Source organism: Laccaria bicolor, genomic scaffold (genome assembly GCF_000143565.1).
Source record: "Laccaria bicolor S238N-H82 LACBIscaffold_54 genomic scaffold, whole genome shotgun sequence".
In the NCBI taxonomy this organism is placed as follows: domain Eukaryota; kingdom Fungi; phylum Basidiomycota; class Agaricomycetes; order Agaricales; family Hydnangiaceae; genus Laccaria; species Laccaria bicolor.
In genome coordinates, this window is record NW_001889925.1 from 1 (window position 1) to 14,627 (window position 14,627).

Consider the following 14,627-nt stretch of genomic DNA (forward strand, 5'->3'; position numbering starts at 1 on the left):
CACACCAAGAACATGCTTGATGAACATCTCAGTTATGAAGTGGAAAAATCTAGCACCAGCTACAGGATTATTTGCAATTAATTTGTATCTTTCATCATATTCTCTTAACAATGGACTAAACTTTTCCTTAGTATCAGCAAAGTATAATGATATAGGGTGCATGTTATCAGCTGGAGAGAATGTGATGAACCAAGATGGAGCTCCAATGAATGAGATGAGAGACCAGATTTCATTGCGCATATATTTTTTGGTAGTAGTTGAGCCTTGAACTCTTCCTGAAACATGATCCAAGTCTTTAATAAGCTGAAAACACAAGGACTCTTCATCAGTTTCAGGCTTTACTCTCTCTCCATCTTCCATTCTTTGGATCAAGTCACTTAGAACTTCAATATCAACATCCATAAGTCTTTTTGAAATATTGTCAAATTTTGGAGTCTCAGCAAGCAGGTATCCTGAAGATGTACTTTGTTTGATTTGCTCATGATTAAAAGCAATTAATGCAAAGTGAGAATCCTTTTGAAAGCGCTTGTCATGGTACATAAGAAGATGCCTTTTGTGTTTGATTTCAGACAGACGCCCCTTCTGGAAAGTGTTTCCAATTCCTCCAAGGCCATATGGAAAAAACCATGGAAACATCTGAGGAAATAACTAAGGATTATTGTATAATGACTCTGGTTCTTGTGCATGGCCCACAGCTAATATCTTTTTATTTGAAGTCAAATGTTGAAGGGCAATGGCTTTGAGTGCTTTTAAGCTTTTTGTTGAATATTCTTCACCAGTCAATCCATGAACTACAAATGGACACTGGCCAGTTTCAGTTCCAGTCTCCTCTTCTATATCATTAATAGCTGTAGACTCTGGATCTTTGTTTGAAGATGACTCTCTATAATCTACTACAACTGGTGGACTATCCTCAGGATATTCTCTAAGATTTTTATAGGATATTTCCAGATCAAAATAGTCACAGTGGTTTAGTTTAAGCCACTCTAGAGCTGCAGCCACCTTTTTATGTCTTACAAGAAGAGGAGTTCTCTCAAAGTCAGATTTTGTAGGTTTGCAAGGACCAGTATAAATGAAAGCTAAAACTTCATCCATTTCCTCTATTGGAGGAGGCAATATATCATAAATCTTAGGTGTAGGATTAGAAAAAGAGATAGCATTGGCTCTCATTTTATGCATTCCTGAGGATACTCTGACTAGGCATCTATTATGACGAACTCTAGCCACCAAAAGTTGTTCAGCAAATGACAAGTCTAATAATTGAGGTGGAACTTTTCCTATCCATTTGCCATTTGCTAAGGCTAGCAGTGGCATCTTGCCTTTTGATACAGCTTTATAGCAAGTCTGACATATAGAGTCCAAATCACTGTCCAGAACTGGGCCTTCAATATCAGAGAGGGGATCCTTTGAACTTTTGTCTTTCAACTTGGGTAACACCATCTTGAATCAGAATATCCAAGTTCAAGTTCATTTCTGAGAGCTTCTTGAGAGTTGAACTTGGTGTTAATTGACCACAAATTGAACTTCAAAATCTCCAATGATTGGATCTATTCCTCACAGAAATCTGTAATATTTGATGCAGTATTTTTGGGAAGGAGCTGAAGGAGGAAATTCTGGGTTTAGCTTTTTATTTTGATATTTCTTTACTGCTTCCAAGTTTAAAACTTTACATTTTTCTTCATTTTTTTCTTGGTGTTTTTTGACTGCCTCCAAGTGGCTGGCCTTGTATTTCTCTGGGCTTTTTTCCTGGTATTTTTTAACTGCATCCAAGTTGCTGGCCTTATATTTCTCTGGGCTTTTCTCTTGGTGTTTTTTAACTGCCTCCAAGTGGCTGGCCTTATATTTCTCTGGACTTTTTTCTTGGTATTTTTTTGACTTATTTAAATTAATAGCTTTCTTTTTTTCTGTCTTGTCTTTCTCATCTATAAATTCAAATGTTTCTACATATTCTTTACATGATTTACACTTGTGACTTTCAATAATGCTCTGAATTTCTAAGCTTTTTGACTTGGAATGAAGTTTGATGTTATGGCATTGAGCAATAAATTTTAAGTTAGGAATGCTCAAGTGGGAAATGAGCTCTGTAAGGGGCATCTTACAAAGTAAAGTTGGACTTTTGATACTCTTCAATGTATGGACTTCAGATTCAGGTACATAGTCTGAATATTTATACATCCCTCCTGTATTCACCTCATTTATAGCAAATGAAGAAAGCTTCTCAGCTGAGAATATACCTGCAGGGCCACCCCCCAGTATTTCACTTTTAGTTACCAAGTCATTATGTAGATTGAAACTTTGTGTTGGTTTAAACCCTGGAAGCTCCAGCTCCAAAAAGAATACTACAGATAAAGCAAATATCATGATACACAAATTTTTTGTGATTTTTGTTGAGAACTTGAAATACTGCAAAGCTGAGACATGGTGGAATATTATCAAATACACAATGTAATTTGCAAAGTTTAAAATAGTAGAGCATCCACCAATTCTTTTCATAAGAGTAGCAAAGTCATGAGATCTCAATATATTTCTTTTCAATTTCAAATCAAGTTCCTGGCATTTTACTGCAACCAGATCTCTTTGAGAAATGATGGTAAACAATCTGAGAAGAGTCAAAAAAGCTCTAACATATAATTCCAAGAGTGGAGAAGATCTTAGATGCAACCACAACTTATGAAGTTTTAAATCTAAATATTCAGAAAATGTGTAGTCACTTTTACATAGCTCAGGGCTAAGTTCAACACAAGTAGAAAAGCCATCATTTTTCAAAATCAAAGTTTCTGACCATGAGCTTTGTGCATTCCAGTGTAAGGGTGATACTCCTGATGTATGCCTATATATATCATCATATCTCATATTTGGGTAAGCTATGTCTGTTCCCTCAACCATAAATGGAAGAGCATATTTATTGTGCCTTTTTCTCTCAACCATAAATGGAAGAGCATATTTATTGTGCCTCTCAACCATAAATGGAAGAGTATTGAATGCCAAAAGGCCATGCCTCTCAACCATAAATGGAAGAGTATAGAGTGCCAAAAGGCCTTGCCTCTCAACCACAAATGGATGAGTATATAATTTATGTATTTTTCTCTCAACCATGTTGAATGGAAGAGGCTCAACCAAATGGTTGGCTGCCAAAGGGCTCGGATTGAGATCAATCACTATAGAGGGTGCCCAAGGGCTAGGGTTGTAATCAACCTCACTGGAATCAAGGTAGTTGCCAAAACTTCCTTGATCCCAGTGTAAAAGATCTAGAAGATTGCTCAGTCCTGAGTTACATATGATCAAGCTAAGGTCTTACCATAGTTTAAGGAAGAGGTGGCATAGAAATCCATAGGATTTAACTGGCAGAAAGCCAATGATGTGTTTTCTGGGTTAAATATATTAAATTTGAGAATATGCACTAAAAAGGGCAAGTTACATACCTTCTGGGCTCAGAATAGCCAGAGAACAGAGAGTTTGTTGATCTAGAATATAGAAAGATTAGCAGAGTACCTACAGAAATATAGAAATAGGCTTACATGGCCAAAAATGACCAAGTTCAGAGCTAACACCAGTATTTCCAGATCTGAGCATGTTCCAGGTGTTGGAAGAGAATACAGAGGGCATAGAAGTGTAGCAGAGAAGGCCTAGAAGCCATAGCAAAAAGAATTGTAGCAGTAGCATGAGTGGTTGACTCAGAATGGAGTGAACAAGGTGCCAGCAAAGCAAGATGATGGTGGTTCAAGTTCAAAAGGGAAAGTTTACTATTATTTACCAGAAGCTTTGAAGTACCCAGGAAGTTTAGGGCATGTCCACATTCCTTATTTGGGAACTTTTTCCCACAGTACATGAATTATAGCCCCATGTCATACATTTCTAAATGTACTGAAATCATATGACCAGGATGATTTCTTATTGAGAAAAATATATAAAAACATGAATAAATAGGTGTCTTTGCATATATCTCGGGAAAGAAAATAGCTAGTCACATTTTGTGACCACATTGAGAAATATAACAGCATGCTCTATAAAACTGTCCCTAATTTCCTTTTCAGGTCAATTTTCCCACGGTACCAGAAACACAGCCTCTCACTTAGCTTTATTAACAAGAATTGTAGCCCCTTAGCTTAGCTTTACAAATATATATAAATAATGTCACACAGATCATTCCTTATTGAGAAAAACACAAAATACTGAAAAAATTGGACACTTTTTGAAAATAGTCATGTATTTTGACCAATATCTGCATAAGAAAGAAGGCTAGTCAGATGATATAATCACATTTCTGATATTTAATGTTGCTATACTATTGGAGAGGCTGTATTCAGGGTCCAGGATACACTTCCAAATATGGGAATCTGCCCAAATATAGCTAAATTATTGTGTACAAGTTTCTTCACTTTCCAGCTGTTTTCTCTGAGTTGTTTTTTTTTCTGTCTATATTTAGATATGGACCCTGAACACAGCCCCGACAACAGCAAATATCATTCCGATTTTTCTTCCCTTTTTTGGCATATTTTGTAATCATGTTATACAATCTATCTGGCTTTGTTCTATTTTTAGAGATGGACCCTGAACCCTGAACACAGCCCATTCATGATCATGGCAATGGTGAATACCATGCTTATTTTTCACTTATTTTGCACTGCTTCTCAACCTATCTGTTTCCATTTTTCAGACAGCTTTCTATATTTGGATATGGACCCTGAACCCTGAACACAGCCTCTCCAACTTACTAAGCAATATTCTGATTTTCTACACATTTTTGGCCAATTTATTTGCCATTTTTCCTGATTTTATGGCTGCTTCTCTCCTTAAGAGAAAAGGTTCCCGCGGTGATGAAAGGTAAATCAATGAATCAATGAAAAATTTGTCTAAGTCCTCAGTTGATAAAGAATGAGTCTTACTCGTAAACTCGTAAGGACTCATAAAATCAAAGTGTTGAAAAAAAGGAGAACACAGCTGACTCACCAGTTCGACCCCCTTTTGCCCCTCTCGAATCTTAACCATTGACGGTTTCGACGCTCGCACAGCAGCCAGGTCTTCCGGGGTTTCCTCCTGATCGAACTCACCCAACTTATCGCAGTCGTCTTGATCATTATCGACGTTTCGAGCAGGCAGGGTTTGTTTCTTCATGCCTGGCTGGTACCCTACCTGCTTCTTCCAGCCAGGAAGTAACCCACCATCTGTTTTCTTTCCGCACTTCGCACTAGCAGTTTGGTCCCACATATCAACACAATGTCACCACAGTAAAATGTGCACTCACCTCGTCAACCGTCACAACATCCTTGCGTTTGTTTGTTGATACAACAGCGCCAGCGATGGCTGGATTCTGGCAGAGTTCTTGAATATCTTGACGAAACGTTCCACGAGGTGGTGCCTGGAGAGGATGTGTGTCAGAAGGTATGTTGAACAATCTGGTATGTTACCTTGTTCTTTTTGCCCTTTGCGACCTGTTTGCCTTTTACAGAAATTGGTACAGCTTCTTCGTCATCACTTTGGTTCTGTTGCATCACGAAGTCTTCATCGTCTTCTCCTTTGTCTTCCCACTCGCCAACTCCCAAACCATCGCTCTCGCTGTCAACCATCGACTCAGGGGGGATGCCCGTCATGCCATCTGAGACGCCTCCATCTGCATCAACATCAATGGCCATGTTCTCAACTGGTTCTTCGGATCTCATCGACGCGCTTGAGGGTGGACGTGTAACACGGTAAGTAAGTCCTTTCTGGTGGATGACTGGAATCCCTGCTGAGTCGTCCACTAGCGCAGGTGCCATGGCCCCAACTGGTGCTGTCGTCACCTAGCAAATATAAACTGAAGTTAGTATCAGGTAAGCACGGCTTTTTGGTATTTACATACACGGTTGGTAGATGTTGATGACTTATGAAGGTCAGGACGCATAGCTTGACCAGCACTTGCTCGGTCTGCAGCACGGATGCTGTCCTCGAGCTGGGCAATCCGAGCCTTTGTCACGGCTTCCTTAGTCGCTGCGACTGAGGCAGTAGTTGCAACAACGGCAGCTGCTGCCTCGTTATCAGCCTTGACTTGAGCAGAGGTGCGTCGTTTAGTTGTGCTATTGAGAAGGATCTGTGCAGGGTGCTGATTAGCATTTGCGCGCTTAGGACGACTCGCCGACATATTGGAATGTGTTGAATGCGACAGAGGGGAGGGTGGTGAAGGTTGGAAAGAAAATAATCGGGTCTTTCGCTAACCGAAGAAAACAATCGGGTCTTTCGCTACCCGATGGCCGCGTGTCCACCAGGTAAAAAAATTTCCCCTAACCGGATGAAGGGCCGGCCCCACTAACTTAGAGTTTTTTCAGAACTTGGAGTTTTTTTCATTTCAGCCCTTCTCCCCTCATTATCGACCGACGATGCTTCGCATTCGCTGCTCTCATGCTGGTTGCCCACAGTGCTTCAAACGCCAACGGGGCCTCACCTACCACCTCCGCACTGTACACTGAAACTCTAATTGGGTTAATTCTGATGTCCCTTCTGTGGGCGAAGATTTTCACAATTTGGATGGCCTTGGACACGTCTCACCAGGTGCCGAGAGTGTACAACCTTCCTGGTCCCAACCTCCCTCACCTGAGCCGCAACAAGCCCCTCCACCGAGGCCATCACAAAATTTTCATCCGCACCTCACTGGTAAGTCATGACATTTTCTTTCGTTTGCATGGTTCTCACTCCACATAGGTGTCCCCTGTGATTCCGAAGGCAATCCACTTCCTCCTGGTACCCTACCTCTTCCCAGGACAGCTGCACAGCCGACAGATTGGTCGCCGTTCGAGAGTGAAATTCAGTTTCGGACCGCAGATTTCTTGTACTGCCGTGTTGAGATGTCGGCAGGAAACATTGATGAACTTCTAGAGTTATGGGCTTTAGATAAGATGAAATCTGATCAATTGGGTCCCTTCACCTCATACGAGCATATGTACTCCAGCATTGACGCAATCCAGCTTGGTGATGCACCCTGGAAATGTTTTACTGTGAGCTATACCGGGGATGTACAGCCGAGTGATCCCTCTTGGAAGTCAGCGGAGTACGAGGTCTGGTTTCAGGATCCTGAGGTCATCATGACCCAGATGCTCGACAACCCGGAGTTTGATGGCCACTTCGATTACGCACCTTATATTGGTCTTGACAAATCTGGCAAGCGGCGTTGGAGTGACTTCATGTCAGGCAATTATGCTTGGCATCATAGTGTGAGTCCAGATAATTTACTTCCGAAACTTTTATTGAAGTTTGTCTCATTTTTAGGATAAAATCTATGAAGAGGATCCCACTACAGAAGGAGCGTTGTACTGTCCTATCATTGCAGGCAGTGACAAGACAACCGTCTCTGTCGCAACTGGCCACGTCGAGTACCACCCATTTTACATCTCTGGTGGCAACCTCTTCAACACAGTTTGTCGCGCACACCGTAACGCCGTCGCGCCTGCTGGTTTCTTAGCGATCCCCAAAGGTTTGTAAAATATGACTGCCAATCTTTCGTAACTAATGACATTGCCAGGTGACCGAAAGTATGATAACGACCCCGCCTTTCGCAAGTTCAAGCGGCAGTTGTACCATGACTCGATCGCAGCCATCCTGAAGACATTCCGTCCAGGGATGATCAAACCTGTGGTCCGCCGCTGCCCTGATGGCCATTTTCAGCATGTGATCTATGACCTTGCCGCCTACATCGCCGATTACCCTGAGCAGGTTTACCTTGCCGGAATTGTTCAAAATTGGTGTCCAAAGTGCGTTCATTTTATAGAAACTTGGAGCTTTAATTAAATCCCTAAACAGATGCACGGCTCTTCCAACAAACTTAGATGGGTTGGCGGATAGCCGCTCACGACGATTCACGGAAGGGCTCGTCAATGAGCTCGATTTGAAAAGATTATGGGATGAGTATGGTATTGATGATGACATTACTGTGAGTTTCTCTTGTCTTCAACAAACAAACATCCATTCTTATCACTCTACAGCCGTTTACCTTTCACTTTCCACGTGCCGACATCCACGAAATGCTGTCAGCAGATCTACTTCATCAATTGATCAAGGGTACGTTCAAAGACCATTTAGTCCAATGGGTCGGCGATTACCTCTACCTCGAACACGGCAAAGCTCGGGCTAATGAGATTTTGGATGACATTGACCGCCGGTTGGTACCTTCTTCCTTCCCACTGTCAAGATTGCTCTGAAACCTGTCAAGTATTGCAGCAGCACCATTACTTTCAGGACTTCGCCGCTTTCCGCATGGTCGCCGGTTCAAGCAGTGGACGGGTGATGACTCAAAGGCTCTCATGAAGGTAAAATCTTTTTCGTTAGGTATCGCACCATTACTTAAAACAAAAATAGGTTTACCTTCCAGCCATCTCGGGATATGTACCCCCCGAAATGGTGCAGTGTATCAGCGCATTTTTGGATGCCTGCTACATTGCCCGTCGAGCTGACATCACTCAAGAATCACTCGCCGCACTCCAAACGGCCATTGAGAGGTTTCACACGCACCGTGAAATTTTCCGTACATGCGGTGTTCAACCCACTGGCTTCAACCTCCCCCAACAGCACTCTCTTGTCCACCTCATCCACCAAATCCAGGAGTTTGGTGCTCCTGGCGGGCTATGCTCATCAATCACTGAATCCCACCACATTACCGCTGTCAAACGGCCTTGGCGTCGTTCAAACCGCTACGAAGGATTGGGGCAGATGCTGCTTACCAATCAGCGGCTGGACAAGCTCCTTCGAGCACGCACGGATTTCGTCGAGCGTCGGATGCTTCCCCCTTCCCATTTGCCACCTCCAAAACCTATCATACCCCTCGGCGACGATGACGAGGACACTGGCATCATCGACGAGTATGTGACTGGGAATGTTGCACTGGCAAGAACCCGAAGTAAGTTTTTTTTCAATCTCTACTACTTTGCTGTCACTAATCCATACTTTCTAGTACGAGCTTATCCACGCATCTTACTACGTTAACAAATATGCAGATCATCATTCTCACAAGATTTGCTTCTAACACTACCATTGTAATAACTCCTTTAGCTTGTAGAAATTTACCTTGATTTGAGGTTTTGGCTGAATTGGGGTTGTCGTCAAAATTTGGCCTGGGTTGGGATTGAACTTGGGAGGGTTGGCAGATTTTTTCGTGTTTGGCAAGCAGCTCAAACGCGCCAAACCTCACAAGCGCCGCCAAACAATGTGCTATCTTGCTGATGGGGAGGAGGGCTTTATTCGTTACCAAGGCCAAAACCCTCGAGAGGGTATCCAGAACGCTGCCGACAGACTCACTGAAATATGGGATGAGGAGAAAGAGAAATATGTATCCATTCCCGAAGGGTACACTGCCCCTCACGACCCCCAAGATTATATTGATGCCCTAAACTGGGAGATTGCAGAGGCTGAAACAACTTGCCATGCTGAGCTCGCCAGTGCCACTCAAAGGGCTAAGCGCAGGGGAGGTGAGGACTGGGAAGCCCCCGATCCTATGATAGAAAGTGACTTGAGTGGCTCAGACTATGAAGAAACTCAGCGCGACAAGGAGACAGAGAGGGCTCGGCTCAGGTCGAGGGGAAAGCCTGCAACGGACACGGAGGAGGAGGATGAAGAAGAAGATCGCGAGATGCAGCGCGAATTGCAGGAAGAGATGAATTCGAAGGCATCTGGACGTTCCAAAGGTCTCGCGGCAGCTCAAAGTAAGAGGACCAGCTCTGACAACAAAAAAACTTCACCGAATCCAACCATTTCACCACCAGCCGGTATCTCTTGGGATGCACTGAAGGCTTCCCTGTCGCCCTCCGAACTCAATGCCTCTGCAGTGTTGAGAAGTTTCAACCTCAACTTGATGCCAGAGGAGCTAATTCCCAAGGTCGACACTGTTTCATCTCAGAAGCCTTCTCTCATGGAGAGTGCGCTGTATCGATTGTTCGGCAGGATTGTATGGCAATACACAGCTCGTCTCGGCCACCTCAATAGCTGTTCTCCTGATTTTGTAATGGAAAAGGCTAATTTATTACAGAAAGAGAAGAGGGCCCCCAATCATTACAATGTATTCAAGACTTTTGCTAGCAGGTCCAAGCCTGACGACGATGATCATGGTATGTATCTCAGTTCAGAAACTTACTATTGCCGCTGATGAAAATGATGAAATCACTATAGAGGGCTTGCAGACGTGGAACAAAAACCTCAATGAGGAGTATAGGAAGCTCATGGAAGGTGCAGACACGAGTGAGGAGAAGGATGAGCGAATGGCGGAAGCATTCAAATTTGTTAAGGAGCAAATTGCTGATGAGGGTACCAGTATTCACGATGCATCTTTGCGCTTTGCGGAGCACCTCAAAACAATTACAGACATGGTACGTGACCATGCCAGTTCAACGCGCTCCACTAATTCTCACTTAGATCACGACCATCAAACGGCGTGATCATTCCTTCGACGTCGCTGGCATACTTGTCTACAGCGGCAAGAATCGCACTGCGCGAAATAAGTCCGGGCTCTTTATGAGCTCTCCTGAACTTCGAGAGCTCTGCAGCAACGAGCAGTGGCCGATCAGCACGATCACGGACATCTTCGTTACTAAAGTCAGGTATGCCCATGCTGTGTTATGATTATTCTCTCCTTTGAACATATTATAGGGTGATGCATGCCGACTGAATGATCAAACAACATATGGCAGGATCCTATACTGATGGAGCGTCCACTGAGCCATCAACGACACCCTCGCAGCTGTGTCAGCCAAGTGCCAGCTCATCCGCAAGGCTCGCTCCGAAGGGTGTGTTGCAGAGGATTGTGTCTGCCCCTCCCATCTCTCAAGATATTTTGCCCAACTCAAATAATCCTCAAAGGCAATTCACACAGATTTTTATTTCTCTGCTAAGTATGTTTTGTAGAATAGTAACTTGTGCAAGAGGGCCATTGCAAGCATGGCAGATACAAGTCCTTTTTATATTCAGGAAGCTACAATGCAGCACCACAACATTCACATTTTTGATTATTTAGGAAACTAGTCATGTGACCACCTCCTGAAAGCCCATCAGATTTATACCCATTAACTATATATATATATAGTATTGCTATTTTACATTGGATAAAGTGTATATTTCCATTTACCTACAGAGAGTACCTACATATACATTGAAAGCAACAATCAGTATTATCCTCCATTTTTCTCTAAATTTTTCCAGTCTTTTATAGTTAATTTCAAGTAGATTACTACATATGGAAAGTTCTCCTGGACTCTGACCATGCTCCCCAATATTGCACAAGCAGTAACTTTCCCTCAATTTCTTATTGCTATTTTTAACTGAAAAAGTGCAAATAACCTCAGTTGAAAATATGCTATGTAACATTGTCATCAATAGTGCACATTGCCCCCCATTTGTTTCTGATTTGTCTTCTATTTTTATTGCTATATTTCCTTTTAGGAAATGTTCATTATTCTACATCATCAAACCATCAATTTTTATGGGAGAATAGTGTTAGAGGTAGTAAAAAAATCCTTGAGAAAAGAGGGTAATAAACTAGTGTTTTTGTAAACTCAGAGGACTCATAACATCATTGCTGACAATGAGCACCATATTCCAATTTTCTCTAATTTTTGTGCTATTTTCTGGCAATTGTTAGATAAATTTTCATTTGAGAAAATGCACCTGGGACCCTTGAAACACCTCCAACATATCTTGTGGATAAGATTCAGACCAATGGACCAGAAGTCAAGTAGTGATTTGTGGTTGGTGGCAGATGTCTCGTCTACAATTAGTGTTCGAAAGTCCGGTTAGGTCCGGTTATTGGGTGCCCAGGGGCTCTAACCGAGACCGAGACCGGTTAGCCTTTGTCCCAAAACCTAAAATAACCTAACCGGACCGCAACTAACCAGTTATGGTCGGTTATTTGCAGTTACTAACCGGTTAGGACCGAAAAACAAAGAATCGGTTATAACAAGGCAAATATGCTCATATGTATCTTGATAGATATTATTTCTGCATATTCTAGCTTTAAAACGAGCCCAAGAACGCTAAAATCGGTGAAGAATTGACATATTTATGCAATTATTATGAGTCCTTATGAGTTTATGAGTAAGACTCATTCTTTATCAGCTGAGGACTTGGGCAAATTTTTCATTGATTCATTCATTCATTTACCTTTCATCACCGCAGGAACCTTTTCCCTTAAACAGAAAAGCAGCTATAAAATCAGGGAAAATAGCAACAAAATCAGCAAAAAATATCTGAAAAATTTGAATATTGCTTAGTAAGTTGGGGAGGCTGTGTTCAGGGTTCAGGGTCAATATCTAAATATAGAAACCAGCTAAAAGTTGCCAGAAAATCAGAAAAAAATACCCAAAAATTAAGAGTGACCTTCTCTGTTGCCATGATGTTGAAGAGGCTGTGTTCAGGGTTCAGGGTCTACATCTAAATATAGAACAAAGTAAAAATGGCTAGAAATTTAGAAAAAAATAAGCAAAGAATAACAACAATATTCTTTGTTATTACAATGTTAAAGGGGCTGTGTTTAGGTTCAGGGTCTATATACAAATATAGAAAATGTATTACATTATAAAATGTGATTATATCATGTGACTAGCATTCTTTCTTATTGAAATCTTGGTTATAATATATGTCTATTTTCAAAAAATGTCCAATTTTTTCAGTATTTTGTATTTTTCTCAATGAGGAATGGTTTGTATGACATCATTTATATATATTTGTAAAGCTAAGCAAAGAGGCTACAATTGTTGTTTATAGAGCTAACTGAGGGGCTGTGCTTCTGGTACCATGGGAATTTTGACCAAAAAAGGAAATTAGCCACAAGTATATAGAGTATGTTGTTACAGATCACAGAATGTAACTAGCTATCTTCTTTTCTCAGATATATGCAAATAAGACTGTGGGAAATTTTTACCATAAACAGAAAAATAGTCATAAGATCAGAAAGAATTGCTAGAAAATTCAACAAAAAAAAAGGCTGAAAAATAAGAATAGTGCCCATGGCTGCCATGATATTGAAGTGGGTATGCTCAGGGTTAAATTTAGAATTCACAGGAAGGACTCATACATGCCATGCAAAGCACTGGCCCACACCCACAAGTCCTTGGAAGTCTACACATTTGAGTGATATTTTAGAGATTTGACCGTAACTTAGTCAAATTTTAAGTGTTTTCGACATTCTCAAGTGCGTTTTGAAGGTGTATAATAGGGCTGGTTATAACCGGTTATTTAATGGTTAGTTAACCGCAAAATAACCGGTTATTCCATTTTCGAAATCAACTAACCCTAACTGCGGTTAGGTTAGTGTTGCGGTTAGGTCTGGTTATTTTCCGGTTATTTTCCGGTTAACTAACCTAACTTTCAAACACTATGTACAATGAACACTGGAATGAATGCTTCCACTACCTATACAAAGTTGCCACCCATCCCCTGGTGCATAACACCATCAACATCAAATGCATTCTCATGTACATGGTAGACATGATCCTGCAGCATTAAAATACAAAGCTGCATGGGAAGACACCACAATGGCTCAACATGGTAAGCAAATGCAAGTGGATCAACACTGTTGTTTTTAACATTTTATCACAGGGCTTCTTCGCCTCATGGACAGCACTGTCATATACGCCTGCACATTGAACTATCCTAAGGATTGAGTGACTGGTTTACAGAAGGCAGAATACAATGTAATCAATTCATGGTGCTTTGCGGGGTAGGCAGATTAATACAATGTAATACAATAAATTGTTAAACAACAATTCAGAAAACGTCTCCTCAATCCTGAAGTAGTAAAAGAGCTGTATATTGTCCAAGGCATAATACTGGGCAAACCTGAGGATATGACCAGGAATGCATATACCAACTAAAAATAACCAAGGGGAATATGTAGGGGGTGCTGCCATCGAACAGACTGGTGTTAAAGGTGTGAAGGGTACTCACTGCTACTCTACTACTTGCACACATGTAGTAGTATCAAAATGAGTCTACACTGAAGGGAATTGAGCCACAGGAAGGTCTTGGGCAGAGTTTAGCATAAGTTCAAAAAACACGAAATTACAAACAGATGTACCTCCACAAAGGGTCAACAGATTCATAAGTGGTTTGTTGGAGCATTTTTGAGATGTGAAGTAGTGTCCAAATGAGTCCACATTGAAAGAAATTGAGCCATAGGAAGGTCATGGGCAGAGTTCACCATAAGTGCAAAAACATGAAAATTACAAACTGACGTACCTCCATGAAGGGATGACGGATTCGTAGATGGCTTGTTGGAGCATTTTTGGGATGTGTAGTAGTATCGAAACGAGTTTACACTGAAGGGAATTGAGCCACAAGAAGGTCCTGGTCATAGTTTATTATAAGTCAAAAAAACATGAAAGTACAAATAGAAGTACCTCCACGAGGGGTTGACAGATTCGCAAACGGTTTCTTGGAGCATTTTCGGGACGTGAAGCACTATCCAAACAAGCCTACATTCAGGGAAATCGAGGCACAGGAAGGTCTTGGGCAGAGTTTAGCAGAAGTGCAAAAACATGAAAGTACAAATAGATGTACCTCCACCAAGAGTTGACGGTTTCATAAACAGTTTGTCGGAGCGTTTTCGGGACGTANAGTAGTATCCAAACAAGTCTTCGTTGATGGAAATCGATGCACAGGAAGGTCTTGGGCAGAGT

General features: G+C 41.7%; 3 protein-coding genes across 3 annotated transcripts; 1 reads left to right on the forward strand and 2 right to left on the reverse strand.

Annotated features, from left to right (window-relative positions):
* Nucleotides 1-3,001: 3,001 nt before the first annotated feature.
* On the reverse strand, nucleotides 3,002-3,797 carry LACBIDRAFT_333634 (uncharacterized protein; the record flags this gene model as incomplete). The annotated part of the gene is made up of 6 exons (XM_001888332.1): nucleotides 3,002-3,043; nucleotides 3,094-3,248; nucleotides 3,299-3,367; nucleotides 3,423-3,464; nucleotides 3,519-3,626; nucleotides 3,755-3,797. The coding sequence occupies 6 exons, from the start codon at nucleotides 3,795-3,797 to the stop codon at nucleotides 3,002-3,004; spliced, it is 459 nt and encodes a 152-aa protein (XP_001888367.1).
* Nucleotides 3,798-4,882: 1,085 nt separating this feature from the next.
* LACBIDRAFT_333635 (uncharacterized protein) lies at nucleotides 4,883-6,118 on the reverse strand (the record flags this gene model as incomplete). Its single annotated transcript, XM_001888333.1, has 5 exons — nucleotides 4,883-4,903; nucleotides 4,951-5,181; nucleotides 5,246-5,359; nucleotides 5,409-5,780; nucleotides 5,840-6,118. 5 exons carry the CDS (start codon nucleotides 6,116-6,118, stop codon nucleotides 4,883-4,885), a joined length of 1,017 nt encoding a protein of 338 aa, XP_001888368.1.
* Nucleotides 6,119-6,465: 347 nt separating this feature from the next.
* LACBIDRAFT_333636 (uncharacterized protein) lies at nucleotides 6,466-10,624 on the forward strand (the record flags this gene model as incomplete). Its single annotated transcript, XM_001888292.1, has 14 exons — nucleotides 6,466-6,627; nucleotides 6,747-6,968; nucleotides 6,993-7,184; nucleotides 7,240-7,444; nucleotides 7,493-7,721; nucleotides 7,771-7,900; nucleotides 7,953-8,028; nucleotides 8,050-8,128; nucleotides 8,180-8,276; nucleotides 8,326-8,863; nucleotides 9,111-10,067; nucleotides 10,129-10,325; nucleotides 10,372-10,556; nucleotides 10,606-10,624. 14 exons carry the CDS (start codon nucleotides 6,466-6,468, stop codon nucleotides 10,622-10,624), a joined length of 3,288 nt encoding a protein of 1,095 aa, XP_001888327.1.
* Between the last annotated feature and the right edge of the window lie 4,003 nt (nucleotides 10,625-14,627).